The 13,460-nt window shown below is 53.8% G+C and overlaps 6 protein-coding genes across 6 annotated transcripts; 4 read left to right on the forward strand and 2 right to left on the reverse strand.

The window, feature by feature from the left end:
• Positions 1–66: 66 nt before the first annotated feature.
• Positions 67–1,306, reverse strand: BO70DRAFT_361513 (uncharacterized protein). The gene is made up of 2 exons (XM_025543058.1): positions 747–1,306; positions 67–650 (listed from the first exon to the last, which is right to left on the reverse strand). Exons 1-2 carry the CDS (start codon positions 1,255–1,257, stop codon positions 184–186), a joined length of 978 nt encoding a protein of 325 aa, XP_025399837.1. The 5' UTR covers positions 1,258–1,306; the 3' UTR covers positions 67–183.
• An 846-nt stretch (positions 1,307–2,152) lies between these two features.
• On the forward strand, positions 2,153–2,863 carry BO70DRAFT_395841 (uncharacterized protein; the record flags this gene model as incomplete). Its single annotated transcript, XM_025546570.1, has 2 exons — positions 2,153–2,380; positions 2,456–2,863. The coding sequence occupies 2 exons, from the start codon at positions 2,153–2,155 to the stop codon at positions 2,861–2,863; spliced, it is 636 nt and encodes a 211-aa protein (XP_025399838.1).
• Positions 2,864–4,256: 1,393 nt separating this feature from the next.
• Positions 4,257–5,746, forward strand: BO70DRAFT_335383 (LPS glycosyltransferase; the record flags this gene model as incomplete). Its single annotated transcript, XM_025541057.1, has 4 exons — positions 4,257–4,543; positions 4,597–4,740; positions 4,793–4,872; positions 4,930–5,746. The coding sequence occupies exons 1-4, from the start codon at positions 4,331–4,333 to the stop codon at positions 5,744–5,746; spliced, it is 1,254 nt and encodes a 417-aa protein (XP_025399839.1). The 5' UTR covers positions 4,257–4,330.
• Positions 5,747–6,030: 284 nt separating this feature from the next.
• BO70DRAFT_361514 (alpha/beta fold hydrolase) lies at positions 6,031–6,952 on the forward strand. The gene has a single exon (XM_025543059.1). The coding sequence runs from the start codon at positions 6,054–6,056 to the stop codon at positions 6,891–6,893; it is 840 nt and encodes a 279-aa protein (XP_025399840.1). The 5' UTR covers positions 6,031–6,053; the 3' UTR covers positions 6,894–6,952.
• Positions 6,953–7,270: 318 nt separating this feature from the next.
• Positions 7,271–9,315, forward strand: BO70DRAFT_24613 (FAD-binding oxidoreductase). Its single transcript, XM_025538810.1, has 2 exons — positions 7,271–7,949; positions 8,013–9,315. The coding sequence occupies exons 1-2, from the start codon at positions 7,319–7,321 to the stop codon at positions 9,059–9,061; spliced, it is 1,680 nt and encodes a 559-aa protein (XP_025399841.1). The 5' UTR covers positions 7,271–7,318; the 3' UTR covers positions 9,062–9,315.
• Positions 9,316–9,361: 46 nt separating this feature from the next.
• On the reverse strand, positions 9,362–11,163 carry BO70DRAFT_313695 (amidase). Its single transcript, XM_025540254.1, has 4 exons — positions 10,228–11,163; positions 10,029–10,155; positions 9,848–9,967; positions 9,362–9,787 (listed from the first exon to the last, which is right to left on the reverse strand). Exons 1-4 carry the CDS (start codon positions 11,119–11,121, stop codon positions 9,423–9,425), a joined length of 1,506 nt encoding a protein of 501 aa, XP_025399842.1. The 5' UTR covers positions 11,122–11,163; the 3' UTR covers positions 9,362–9,422.
• Between the last annotated feature and the right edge of the window lie 2,297 nt (positions 11,164–13,460).

Below are 13,460 nucleotides of genomic sequence, written 5' to 3' on the forward strand. Positions count from 1 at the left end.
ATATAATTCAATACACAGACAACCTACTACCTAGCGCCTTTATCTGCAGAGCCTTTTTAATCCTTCCAACAACTTATACACCCAGCAGCAATACGCCCATGCGAGTCGGAACATGGTGGTATTGAAACAGACACATCCCCAAGCCACCTTGCTCGTAGTCCGAATACCATTCTCCTACCAATTTCATAATTCTACTGCATCACCCCTTTCATAAAGAGCCATCCGTTGACAGGCCAACTTGGCAAGCTCTCGAGCATGTACCCCGAACCTCTGCTCTTCCCCCACACGCGCAAGCTGCTCCTTCCACTGCCCCCATTTCTCCAAGCTCCAAATTACTCTCCTATCATCACTGGCTACCGTGTCGGCATTTCTACACTGCTGGTAAACATACCGCCCCACCTCAGGCCTTAAAAGCCACTGTACAGCAGCAATGACCTGCCCCGCTACCCAGTTGAATCCCTCCGCATTGCCATCCTCCAAATCGGGATACCAGGAATGAGACGGTATGATCAACCCCAGCGAACACATAAAGTCGCAGTTGATCAGATCCAAGGCAGTGATGCGCGCAATTGCAGACTGGAAGTTGCGCCAACGCAGGTCTGGCTCGCTCGGGGGCGGCTGCTTTGCACGATATGTGCGGTATATGACTTCTAACAAATTCAATCAGCATTGTTCTGATAAACGTGGTGGTCTATCCAGTGCATGGGCACTCCACACAAAGGCAAAGCTTCTTTTTTCAACCATACCATCTTCTATGTACCGAAACTCCTGCTGCAGCGACAACCATCTCCCCCGCAGCGGCCACAATTCCATCGCCGTATACATCCCATCTCCCTCCTCCCGCGGGAACACCACATTCAGGACCTTATGTCTCGGCAGATCTCTCAATGCTTCCAGAAAGGAGATAATACGTTCTTGGCCGGCATGGCTGGGAGGAAACGCCGAACACAGTCTGGCAGCCCACTGGATCAGCATCTCGACGTCTCCTCTGGGGTTCGGTCCCGAAACTCGATCTCTTTCTTCCTCGTCGGTCGGCGTTTGGCCGGGGTGCAGCTCTTGGTACTCTTGGTAGGCTTCATAGCGCTGGTTTGCGAGCTGGGTGATGTATGTGTCGATGTCGATGGCCGCTTGGGTTGGTGTTACGTCTCCGGTGACCAGCGACACTAATATCCCTTTGTACCATAGGTCTTCGTCGTCGTCGAAATCCTCGTAGAGGTTCAGAGAGAGGGGGGTGTCGAATACTACTTCTTCTGTCATTTTGGTGTTCTGGTTGTGCTGTGTTGTGTTTTGCTGTGAGGATGGTGGCTCCTAGAAAGAGGGAGGAGAGTGAATGGGGAAAAGAGGCAGAGGAAGGGCGGATAAGCACTAATTCCCGCCCCTTCTGTCAAACGGGGACTCCGGATGCTGCCGCGCCGCACCCGACCCCTGCCTGGGGTCCAAACTTATGATGACAGGGCCAATGGCAGCAGGTCAAACTCAGGACCGAGATCATCCGCCAGATCCTCTTTGTTGTTTGTAGATCGTCCCCATGAGTGTGGGCTACGGCGGCGAAACCGCCCCCAACGATGGATACGCGCCTATACGCATCGCATCGGCCCTACCGAACAACTCCGCAAGCCCTACAGAGTCCAGAGAGTCAAGCATTCCAAGCATCGCCCCCAGCCTTGGCCTGCCAGGATCGGATCCGCATGTGGCAGAACGGTGGGAAGCCTCCCCAATGGAATGGCAGAACAATGGGGATAGGCACGGGTTTGGCCCGTGGGTTAAGCAATATGAGGCCCCTGTCATCAAGTGTTTCCCCTCTTCCGGGCTTTTTTCGATCATACCCAACAGAGGAAATACATATCTTATTGGCGACAGTGCTGTGTAGTGCTGATATTTTGCGTCTCAGTTACATTGTCTCGATTTCAAGAATAGAGTATAGGGCCCCATCGCATGGTACCCGCAGTATAGCGACTCGTCTAGATTGATCAACATGGGAGGTATCAAAAGCTATAAAGCCGGGTGTAAAACCTCTGCATTTCAGATTATTTCCGACACAGCCAAGCTCATAGAGTCATTCGTTCATTAACCTCATATTTCATTCAGTCAGTCGTTCAATTGTTAAATCGAGCATCATTCATTCGTTTCTTGAATCAATCAGTCAATCAAGATGCAGCTCAAGACAATCCTCGCCCTCGCCATTGCCGTCTCCCCGGTCTTCGCAGCCGAAGTACTTGACACCCAAACCCGAGACATCGGCAGCAAGTTCACCGAAAGAGAGACATTTGGAAACGCTCTCGGGTCATCCCCAGCCGGGTTCACCAAGAAGAAGAGGGAAGACAAGGAGGCCGTTGGTACCAATGACATCGACGTCATCAACCACCTTGCAAAGCGCGTGGTGAGTGACCCTATACCCTCCCCCCAATTTCCCCTTTCCCTCAACTGTGGACTGACCCAGACATCAACCCCACAGCTCCTAACCTGCACCCCAACAACCAACGAGAGCGGAAACAGGTTCACCGTCCAAGAGACAACCGCCGAGGCACAAGCCAAGGCCGCGGGCTACACCAAAGGCAAGAGCGGCTACCCCCATACGTTCCAGAACATAGACGGAATCGACTGGGAGGTCGCCGAATGCGACGCGCAGCCGAGGAGTGAGGAAAGTAAACTGAAGGAGTACCCGATCTACTGGACATCCTCCACGACGAAGGCGTGGACAAAGGACAAGAAGAAGAACGCGGTTGGTTACAACCCTAAGACCCCGATGCGAGTGGTGTATATGGAGGGGGACGACGATGAGCTCATCTTCTGCGGTGTTATGATCCATGAAGAGGTGCTGGCCAGTAATCAGGGAGATAAGCGTTTTGTTAAGTGTACTTGAGCTGTCTTCTTCATTGCCTTTTCTTTCTGTTTTTCTTTTTTCCTTTCATTCTTTCCTTACTTTTTTTCTCGCAAGTCTGTTTCGTGTCGGATTGATTTCTGTACACTTTTGTATGTTCATTTATGTAAAACTATCAAATAAACTACCTTGTATGGTATAGGTACGCTGGATATCTGATTACAGGGTGGTAAGGTAAGTAGCGACCCGGAGTAAACTGTAAAATGAGGTTTAACCTCCTTCTCTTTCAATGCACAAGACGCTTGGGAATACACTTCAAAAATCCCTCCCCGAGCGATATTCCGTTGGTCTTCTTCGAGGATTATTCACGGGGTCTCTCAAAATTGTATTTCTGGTAATTGAAAAGCCTTCTCGAGTCGTCCGCGGCTCTCAGCAACGGACGCCATGCATGTAAGTATTCCGCCCGTCATGTTAATATTCTAATCTGTCAAGAGACATTCCTTTGGGTTGGAAATCATCTTGATGCTGCTTGTACTGAAGGAACTCAAGAGCTAGGACTAGATAGAGAGAGGGATTCTTTCCAAATCGCTGCCACGAGCTGCTCCGAGCAAGAGAGGCCATCAGAGTTACTGTCAGCATGGCGGTTTCCTGTGGCACTGATAATATTGAATCTTTACCTGAGGCCTTCCTTCTATCGGTGGAGCTTTGGCATCCACCGTGGAGAGAGATACTATACACTACTTCCGCCACATATGTTGTGTTTCTTCATTATTAAGCTTCGTTTTGTTTCCCCACCTCCAACAAATCTGATGTTCATTCACAGTGGTTGCCTGTTTAAAAAGGGAAGCGGGGGATTCTTCAACATATGATCATTTCTGCTGTATTAAATTACCCATTCACCTACTGGTCTTGATAGTTGGTCCGGAATAAATATTATACCTCCATGGGGCACCCCCCCCCAGGTAACCTCGCTTTCATCACCAGTTGGCCAATCTGAAGTCCAGCCACACCTACCCAGAAAATGCCACATTTCCGACTTCTGTCTTTCGAGAAAGTTTCACTTTCAAACTATGTTCTTTAAAGCATATATCATATCCACCCATGCCTAAGGAACGCAGTAACCTCGAACCCGAAACCCCAGGATCATCGGAGAAACAGCATTCTTCGGGTAAAGACTAAAGAACCCCGCGCAGCAGCCCAGCAATCAAACCCACGACATGCGACCGGCATGGAGAGAACAAGCCCACTTGAGTGCTTGACTACGCCGCACAACGTGATGAGTGTGCATCCGACGCCGTGACCAACGCCTAGTGTGACCGGGGCCCTAGTCGGGGGCAGCGAATGATGAGGCCCGATTAGCCGCCGGCGGTGGTTCTCCCCGCATGCATGGCATTGCATCCCCCCAGCCATGGCAGGTTGCCATCCAAGATCCCACACGAGGTGGTCTGCGCCTTCTCTTCCGGTTGTGTCTTCTTTCACCCTCTCGAGTTGAAACGTCCGATCTCCACCATGACCGTCCTCGATATACACGAGTCCAGGCTCTCATCTGAGGCTGTCCTGGCATTCCTGCGCACTCGACACAGACAGTTCCTCTACGCGGGGCTCACATCAGCAGTGCTTACTGTGCTGTGGTGTACCCTGCTTTTCCTCCCGGAGACCCGATATGGTGCTCAACTATCAAACGACCTCAGTCTAAAGGCGATCGGCAATGAAACCCTCGGCGTGAGTTTCCACCATCGCATAAAACCCAGTGTTCATGCTAACGGTAGCCACAGTTCGAGAAAGTATTCTGCATCAACCTCCCCAGCAGGACAGATAAGCGCGATGCCATGGTCCTAGGCTCCTCAGTCACGCAGTTCCGCGTGGACTGGATCGACGGCGTCTCCTCGGACGATATGAGTCCGAAGGCCTACCCACCTGTGCGTTCCCTCTCTCCTCTCCAATTCCATGAAGCTAACCCCCTTCCCCCAGCGCTTCGACGAAGAAGGACGACCACGAATGCTCGATGGGGAAATCGGCAGCTGGCGCGCCCACATCAACGCCATCCAGAAGTAAGTTTTCCCTTCCACCCACAAACCCACCCCCATCCCAACCTAACAACCACCCAGAATCATCTCAGACCGAACATCCAGCGCCCTAATCCTCGAAGACGACGTCGACTGGGACGTAACGCTCAAGAACCAACTGCACGAATTCGCCCTAGGCGCGCGCGCCGTGCAAAGCAGCAGCGACATCAGCAACAGCCTCAAACCCACCCTTCAAGACTCCCCCTACGGCGAGGAATGGGACATCCTCTGGCTCGGGCACTGCGGCATGAAATGCCAACCCAACGACCCATTCTACATCATCAACAAAGACCCGACCTCGATCCCAGGGTACAGCCGACCCCAGTACTTCGTCGGGCCGGCCATCCACGAACTAGTCGACAGCATCAAACACAACCGACTCATCTGCAGCTCGGGCATGGCCGTATGCTCCAACGCGTACGCGGTGTCCTTCCACGCCGCGCAGAAGATCCTCGCCGCGGTATCGGTCTCCCCCTCCGACGAGAGCATGCCGGCGGGCGAAAGCGTCATTTTCGACGTCATGCTAGGCCGGCTCTGCAGTACCAGGTATCTGAGGTGCATTTCGTCCTATCCGTCGATTATGGGCAATTGGAAAGGCGCGGGTTTGAAGTCGAAGGGGTCCGATATTCAGTATAATTATGACGGGCCGAAGGATAATAAGGTGTATGAGGATGCGAAGTTTCAGGGGGTGGTGTATAGCACGATGCGGAATTTGGGGGCGTTGCTGGGGGGCCAGAGGAGGGTGAAGTCGGGGGTGAGGGATGTGATGAAGCCTGAGATCAATTTGGATAGGCTGAAGGTTGGGAGGGGGGGGTTGCATACAATTGATTATCAGGAGATGGTGTTGAGTAGGTTGTAATTAGAGGTGTTGGGGTTGGAGTCTTGGATGTGTGCCGGATATGCTTTATAGTGCCTTAGCGGATTATCGTACGCAACAGTGTGTCTCTCGATCTATCTACCTCGTACTAAGTCGCGCAAAAAGCACTAACATATCACCCCCGCCAATCTCGCTTGTAGAGCAGATTATACTCTATTAGGATTAGAAGATACCACCGCTTTGTCAGCACTTCGATGGCGGGACTTCGATCCAAAAATATATCCCCCGTAATTAATTATTCCAATCCCTGCTCCTTACATATTCATCCAACCATCAACCCCCCGAAAACATGGCCTCCCTTCTCTCCGCCCATGAAATCGGCGAAGGCCTCCCCGTCCTAATCATCCACGGATGGGAAATGGCAGGAAAAGTCGAGGAGGTAGACTTCGAGCCGATATTCACTAAAACACCAGACCTCCGCCGGATCTACGTGGACCTTCCGGGCATGGGCACCACGCCTGCGGATAACGTCCACGATCTGGACGAGATATACCATCGCCTGGTGCAATTCGTTGATTCCCGTCTCGGGACGTCGCGATTCTTAATTATCGGCTCATCATGTGGCGGATACCTAGCCCGCGCGATAGCACAGAAATATATCTCGCAGGTCGACGGGCTCTTATTGCGCGTACCGCTGATCGAGCCAATGAATATCATGCGTGATCGTGACCTGTTCAAGCCGTTGGTTGCAGATGATCAGCTCATGTCGAAGTTATCAGCTGAAGATAGGATACTTCTTGGGAATGTACTCGTGCAAACGCCCGGGTATATTGATACTTTGAAGGCAAAATATAAGGATGTTTACCTTCCGGCGATGAACGCAGCAGACAGTACGGTGTTGGATCCGATTCGGGCAGATCCGGATCGATATCGGTTGTCGTCTTCGGTGTTGGACGATGGAGGTGCGCAGTTCTTCTTGGCCCCGACGCTTATTGTGTGTGGGAGGCAGGATGAGAGTGTGGGCTATCGAGATAGCCTTCGCTTGCTGGAGCTTTATCCGCGATCTACCTATGTGGTTCTGGATCGTGGGACGCATGGGCTTCCGGTTGATGAGACGGGGGTTTTTGAGGCTCTGGTGCGGGATTGGATTGTTCGGGTTGTGGAGTGGAGAGGTCGCGCGGACAGGTGAACAGTATCTATGTCCAATATTTATGTCGATATTCTCTATCCTGGGCTTGGAATTTTAAATTGATCTATATCGTGAAGATATTCCGGGAGGGGATGATTAGATGTCTGATCAATGCCCATCTGTGCTCATTAGGCTTCATTTAGTAAAGGTAAAGCCTGTTGTTGTGCTAAGCTGGTAGCCTGCATCCCGGACCCAACACAGCCACCTGTCCACTGCGGTATATTGCTTACCCTGTGGGTCCCGCATCTTGCTTCTCAGCCTCATGATCGGTCAGTTCGTTTAAAAAGGATCTAGCCCATATTTCCAGGGGTGGCTCCATCAGATCGTGGAAACGCTTTCTCCGGAATTTAAAGGGGGGGATGTCGCCCCTCGCCCGGGGCAGTTAGGGCTGGCCTGCCCAACTCACCAACCCCATCACCATCACCATGGCCTCTCTGCTTTCCTCCGTGGGGATCGCAACCGCCCTCATCCTGGGAGTCTGGTGGATACGCCATTTCCGCAATCCTCTCTCATCCTCAAATCCGCCCGTGACGGCTGCCAACGATAGTCCTCCCCCGGTGCCCCATCCGCTGAGCCAGAAACTCGAGGCCGCCCTGCCGCAGAGGGTGCTGCTGCTCCATCGCGACGGTGAGCAGTTCCGCGAATCGATCAACGCCTACTTCTCCGGCCAGGCGCGCGACGTCGTGCAAGCTGCCATTGTGCAACCGCGCACCGCGGACGAGGTCGCCACGGCCGTCCACATCATCAAGGAGGAATACGACCATCGACAACAACAGCAACAGCAACAATCCCGCAGCTGCAGCGAGACCGAGGATGTGCTCTTCGCCGTGCGCGGCGGAGGCCAGTCTCCCGTGGCGAGCAGTGCCAGTGCCCACGGCGGCGTGCTGATTGACCTCACCCACCTGCGCGAGGTGACTGTCGCGGAGGACCGGGAGAGCGTCACCATTGGGGCCGGATGTCGCTGGATCGATGTCTTGGACGTCTTGGACCCAATGGGTCTGGGGGTAGTCGGGGGTCGAAGCAACGTGGTCGGCGTGGCCGGGTTTACCTTGGGAGGTACGAGGCTTTGACACTATACTACCTGAAGCCAAACCCGTTCACCTCGCTGATGTAATTTAGGGGGCATCTCCTTCTACACACCGCAGTACGGCCTAGCCTGTTCCAATGTCTTCTCCTACGACGTGGTGCTAGCCTCTGGAGAGATCGTCACCGCCACAGCGACCTCGCATCCCGACCTCTGGCGGGCCCTGAAAGGCGGCGCGAACAACTTCGGAATCGTCACTCGATTCACCATGCGCTGCTTCCCCTGCACGCCTCTATGGGCGGGCTTTATCTGGGCCCCAGGCTTCGAGATCACCAAGGCGTTGCGCGCTCTGCACGACAGCGTCCAACGCGTCGATCCGCACCGCAATGCCGGCCAGGTCGACCTCTTCGCCGCCGGCGCCATCACCTGCTACACATACGTGCAGTCCCTCCGCTTGCGCGTGATAGCCCAACATCTAACGTACACGAAACCGCCCGAGCAGCCCAAGAAATGGCCTGTCTTCTGGCAGCAGTCGGGGTTTTCGCGTCTGTGGCGGTTCGGGAGCACGCCCTGCGTGCGGACAGCCTCCTCGGCCATCAAGGAGATGCTCCACACGGGTTTCATCGGCCAGCGGAACTCATTCGGGACGACGACCATCCACAACGATCTGGCGACCATGCTGGCCGTCCGGGAGGTTTTCGACGAGGCGATGGGCGCCATGCGCAGGATGAAGGGCGTGTACTTCAACCTGGTCATGCAGCCGCTGCTGCCGTCGTGGACGGCCAAGGGCGATCCTAATATGCTGGGTATTCATGAGAGTACGGACACGCCTCTGATCATCGTCAGTCTGTCTTTTACTTGGGCTTCGTCGCAGGATGACGCCTATGTCGGCTCGGTGACGCGCGGAATCATTGAGAAGATCGACGCGGTCGCGAATGCCAAGGGTACCGGCCATCCGTATCGCTTCTTGAACTATTGTGAGAAATGGCAGCGGCCGTTGGAAGGGTATGGTGAGGAGAACCTGCGGCTCCTGCGAAGGGTTGCGGGGGAGTATGATCCCGACGGGCTCTTTCAGCGCGGATGCATTGGGGGGTTTAAACTCCACCCGGAAGCGACGTCGACAGATGGAAAGGCCCTGGCTTAATGGTTCAAAGCTAGCATTCTTACATGTCTGGTCTGACGGTGTCGTGGAGAGAGGTGATGGGTGATATACATCAGGGTATCTACGCAATCCAGCAAGTTGACTTGACTTGCGTCTTTGTTTTGACTGTATAAGGGTGCAAAAAGCCCCAAGCCAGTGCCCTACTGGGAACTTGTATAGATGGTGCACTGCCTTTCTTTTGTTTCAATACTTCGAGCTTAACATGAACATACTCAGTCAAAAATAACAGATAGCTGTACTACTAGATAATCTATTTACTAGACCTGAGTCTATACATCCCCACAATAATCATGATGAGCCATGTCATCAGAGAAGACTTACATCCGACCAGCCCAATCCCCTCTCAACCAAGCAAAGGTGGAACCCTCCAGTCACCCACAACATCCTCCCACAAACGCATAAACTCGAGTAGTTTGCCTTCACCCCCCTTGGGGCCAACCAACATCAATCCCTGCGGTTGTCCTAGTCCACCGGGCCCCTCCAGACGCCCGAGAGGAACCATGCCTGTGGGGTATCCGGCCAGAGCAGCAACCGCACAGATGGCACAGTCGCCCGGTCCCACAATAACATCGATCCCGTGTTGCTGCAGCGTCGCATCGATGCCCTCTGGTCCGGCAAGGCGACGTGCATGGGCTTTTGCCGCTGCCGCAGTCTCTTCATCCAAGTTGGATTCTAGTGTTTTCTGAAGGTCGTCTTGATCGGTGTGTGCTGGACGGTGTCAATCGGGATTTGGCAGCAAGGGGGCGACAGTCTCCAGTATCTACTCACGTGGCGGCAGTGCAGTCGAAGCATGATGCGCGTTGAACTCGATCAATTCCGGCACCGATCGTACCCTAGGGTTCTCCAGTAGAGAGCAGAACCACTCAAACAGTTTCGGGAACTCATAGACTATATGTCCGTCGTCAAGACGTATGAAGTGAGGGCCAACGGTAAAAGGTACCGCACTTACAGGCGACCGAATAATTCACACTCTGACCATCAAACTGAAGGCTCTCCATGGTCGGGAGATCCACGGGATAGACAGCCCTACCTCCCAGACGAGCGATCTGCTCTCGGGCCCAGGCATATCCATCAAGCTATCAGATTTCAGCAGACGATCCCAAGAAAATAGTTCGATCATTTCAACTCGGCACAGACACAGCACTTACAATCTGCTTTTCGACAACGGGATCAGCCGTCTTCTGAAACCCAAACGCATCCCACACCAATGGATCAACAAACCCCACCGAGACATCGCTCCACCCCCCGCCGACAGATCCCTTCATCCGTCCACCACGAATAACCTCCACCAAGACCCCCAAATCCTGGGGACACTTGCCCATCACCCCCAGCTTATCAAAATCCCTACTCAACGCAAACACCCCATTGAGATCCACAGACCCCTGCGTCAGGGTAACAGAATACAGTCCCGCGCGATTCGCAGGCATACAAACCGACCCGGAGGTCTCCGTGCCCAGCGCCAACGGGGCGAATCCCGCGGCGACCCCCACGGCCGAACCCGACGACGAGCCCCCGGGCCCCGAGCGCCCGATGAACAGATCATCTTCACGGAATCCGCCCGCGATGAACGGCGACTGGGTCAGTCCGTTGATCGCGGACCAGCCCGCCGTCATGCATGTGGCTTTCAGTCCGCAGAACTCCGTCATGCTGGACTTTCCGAGGATGATGAGCCCCTGGTCCAGGAGACGGGAGATGATGGCTGCGTTTTCGCGCCCGTAGGTGTCGCGGAAGGCGACGGCGCCGGCCGTGGTGGGGAGGCCCAGGGATCGCGAGGTGATGACCGCGTCTTTGACGATGATCGGGATCCCGTGGAGGGGGCTTCGGATTCGGCCTTGGGAGCGTTCGCGGTCGCGGTCTGCGGCTTGCGCGAGGGCGATCGCCGGGTTGAGGGAGATTAGGGCGTGCAGCTGCAGGCCGGTACGGTTGTGCTGGTCGATCTGCGCCAGGTAGGCTTGCACGATGGCCACGCTGGTGGTGTGGCCTTGCTGCAGGAGGCGAGTCAGCTGCGTGGCTGTCGCGGTTAGAATGTTCCACTCGGCCATTGTGTCTTTTCTCAACCTGATATGATAACTGAGAAAGAGAAGTTGATTTGTGGGAGGCGGGGGGGGGAGGGGAGCAATGTGCGAGGCTGGATAGTGGGGATTGGGGGAAGAGTGACTTGTTTGTTCACCAAGAAGTGTGTGTTGAGTGTTGATGGGGTTCTTATCTCCCATCCAACTTGTTTTCTGCCTGTTTCATGGACCCCGCATGTTGTCAGTTTAGTGCTTATTCTGATATGCCGGAAAGATGGGCATCTTACCTGGCTAGGGGCTCTCCGTTACCTCTTACTGTCTGTAATCATCCGTTGCCTCGCCCTTTATCGACTCACATACTTGTGAATGTCGCAAACGTCCATTCTCCAAATATAGAGCGTCTATGGAGTATGTAGTGACTTTCTTCCGCAACCCTAACCTATCATCCATCGTCATCACCGGACGATTGTTCGCTACATTGTGTCTGCAAGGGGAACTCTTCCGTGTGGGCCTTCCCTCATAGTTATTGAATCCGAGATGTCCCGGTCCAGTTTCAGATTCACGTGGCTTGCGAAGTGGCGGATCGTGGTCTATCTGCATGGCTCCAACCTAAAGAAGAGGAGAGAAGAGCAGCCTACATCCGATTTTCACTCTACATAAGCTTTATCTCCGACAAGTCTAGCACATACGACCATAGGGTGTGGAGAACAGGGCTTCCCGTCCGCTCAGCCGTACTTAAGCCACACGCCGGGAGGTTAGTAGTTGGGTGGGTGACCACCAGCGAATCCCTTCTGTTGTATGTATTTTTGCTTACTTTCATATCGTTTTCCGGTTGCCTATGCGTTGTTTGGGCGTGGAATGAAGCCGTAGAAGTTGTTTTTGGCGGCGGGAGACTATATAAGAGTGATGTTACACCATGCCGATGCAATGTACACGATCGGGTAGATGGGGTCGTACAAGAGATCTTTACTAACGACTAACGCGGATGGCGGCTCCCGTTCTGGGCCTCCCTGTTGTCGATTATTGTTGTATAATTCGAAGTATTTTTCATTCGATCCTGATTGTCATAGACTGGCCGGGGGATTACTGATATCCTTGTCCTGAAAGAACGCTCTATCAAGTATAGAAGACCACGTTCAGATCCTTCTGACACTGGCATTTCAGCCTGTACACAGACGCACCTCACTCCTCCCACATCGGACTACCATCCGTTTCATCACGACCGATAATCGCAGTCTGATCCAACCCCGGAATCCGAGCGCCCATTGCATACAATAACAGAAACAACTCCAAATTGCCGCTCTGCATCGCATGACGCAGGGCCATATTCCCCCCAGCGCGAACAACATCAGCGCCAAGCTCCAAAAGAACAAGGGTCGTCTCCATCTCCTCCATTTCTATCCTAGTCCTTTCCCTTGCTTCCTCCTCCAGTGTATAAATCCTGTAGTCTAGCTCGCCATACTTACCACATGGCAGCCAGCGAAGAGCCCACCTGTCGGCAGCTGCGGACAGGGGGCCCTCTTGGTCATCGTTGAGAAGATTGGGATCCCCGCCCGCCTGGATGAGAACCCTTACCATGGCGCAATTCTTATTCCCGGCGGCCTCAATCAGTGGCGTCTTCACATCGTCTATACAGGGGTTCAGCAGGTTCGGGTCCGCCCCCGCGGCGAGCAGCAGACGCGCGCGCATTTGATGTACCTTCTGGCTAGAGGAAGACATCAACGTCAGTGCGTAGGTCAACGCCTTTGTCTTCTGCATGGGATCGACATCCGGGCGTTGCGCACCGTATCGCAGCAGGAGCGGGAGCATTCCAGGGTCCTGGCATATCCCCGCCCGGGCGAGAGCGGATATGCGGTACTTCTTGTAAGCCCAGGGATTCGCGCCCAGTTGTAATAGCCTTTCCGCCATGGAGATTTGCTGGCTTAAGATTGCGACGCCGAGGAGCGATTCGTTGTCCCTGCTTGTTATCTCGAGGGGGACGCCCTGGGAAAGGAAAAATTCTACAAGCTCGGTGCGGCCTGCCATGATTGCGTAGATGATCACATGGTGAAATTCATAATCTTTATCGTCGTCATCTGAGTCTGAGTCTGAGTCTGGGTCTGAGTCTGAGTCTGAGTCTGAGTCTGAGTCTGAGTCTGAGTCCGAGTCCGACTCATCATTAATGCTTGGACAGGGAATCTTCTCCCCCGCAACCATCAGTTTCCGAATGGTGTCTAGTCGGCCTTCCTCTACAGCCCAATTCAGCGCATAGCTAGGCCCTGGGTGTTGATTTCGGACATGCGCTCGATACAAGATTGGATTGACAATGGAGTAAAATACGCGATTGGTCTGCGCGAGTGCATTCAGGGCAGCGTAGGTTGGCACCTCCT

This window comes from Aspergillus heteromorphus (assembly GCF_003184545.1).
Source record: "Aspergillus heteromorphus CBS 117.55 chromosome Unknown BO70scaffold_10, whole genome shotgun sequence".
NCBI classification, from domain to species: domain Eukaryota; kingdom Fungi; phylum Ascomycota; class Eurotiomycetes; order Eurotiales; family Aspergillaceae; genus Aspergillus; species Aspergillus heteromorphus.

Coding starts and splice junctions, on each gene's coding strand:
- BO70DRAFT_361513 (XM_025543058.1), bottom strand. CDS start 1,257: ATGACAGAAGAAGTAGTATTCGACACCCCCCTCTCTCTGAACCTCTAC. Junction 651..746: donor GTTTCGGTACATAGAAGATG/GTATGGTTGAAA, acceptor TGAATTTGTTAG/AAGTCATATACCGCACATAT.
- BO70DRAFT_361514 (XM_025543059.1), top strand. CDS start 6,054: ATGGCCTCCCTTCTCTCCGCCCATGAAATCGGCGAAGGCCTCCCCGTC.
- BO70DRAFT_24613 (XM_025538810.1), top strand. CDS start 7,319: ATGGCCTCTCTGCTTTCCTCCGTGGGGATCGCAACCGCCCTCATCCTG. Junction 7,950..8,012: donor GGCCGGGTTTACCTTGGGAG/GTACGAGGCTTT, acceptor GATGTAATTTAG/GGGGCATCTCCTTCTACACA.
- BO70DRAFT_313695 (XM_025540254.1), bottom strand. CDS start 11,121: ATGGCCGAGTGGAACATTCTAACCGCGACAGCCACGCAGCTGACTCGC. Junction 10,156..10,227: donor CCGTTGTCGAAAAGCAGATT/GTAAGTGCTGTG, acceptor GAAATCTGATAG/CTTGATGGATATGCCTGGGC. Junction 9,788..9,847: donor TTCGACTGCACTGCCGCCAC/GTGAGTAGATAC, acceptor GACACCGTCCAG/CACACACCGATCAAGACGAC.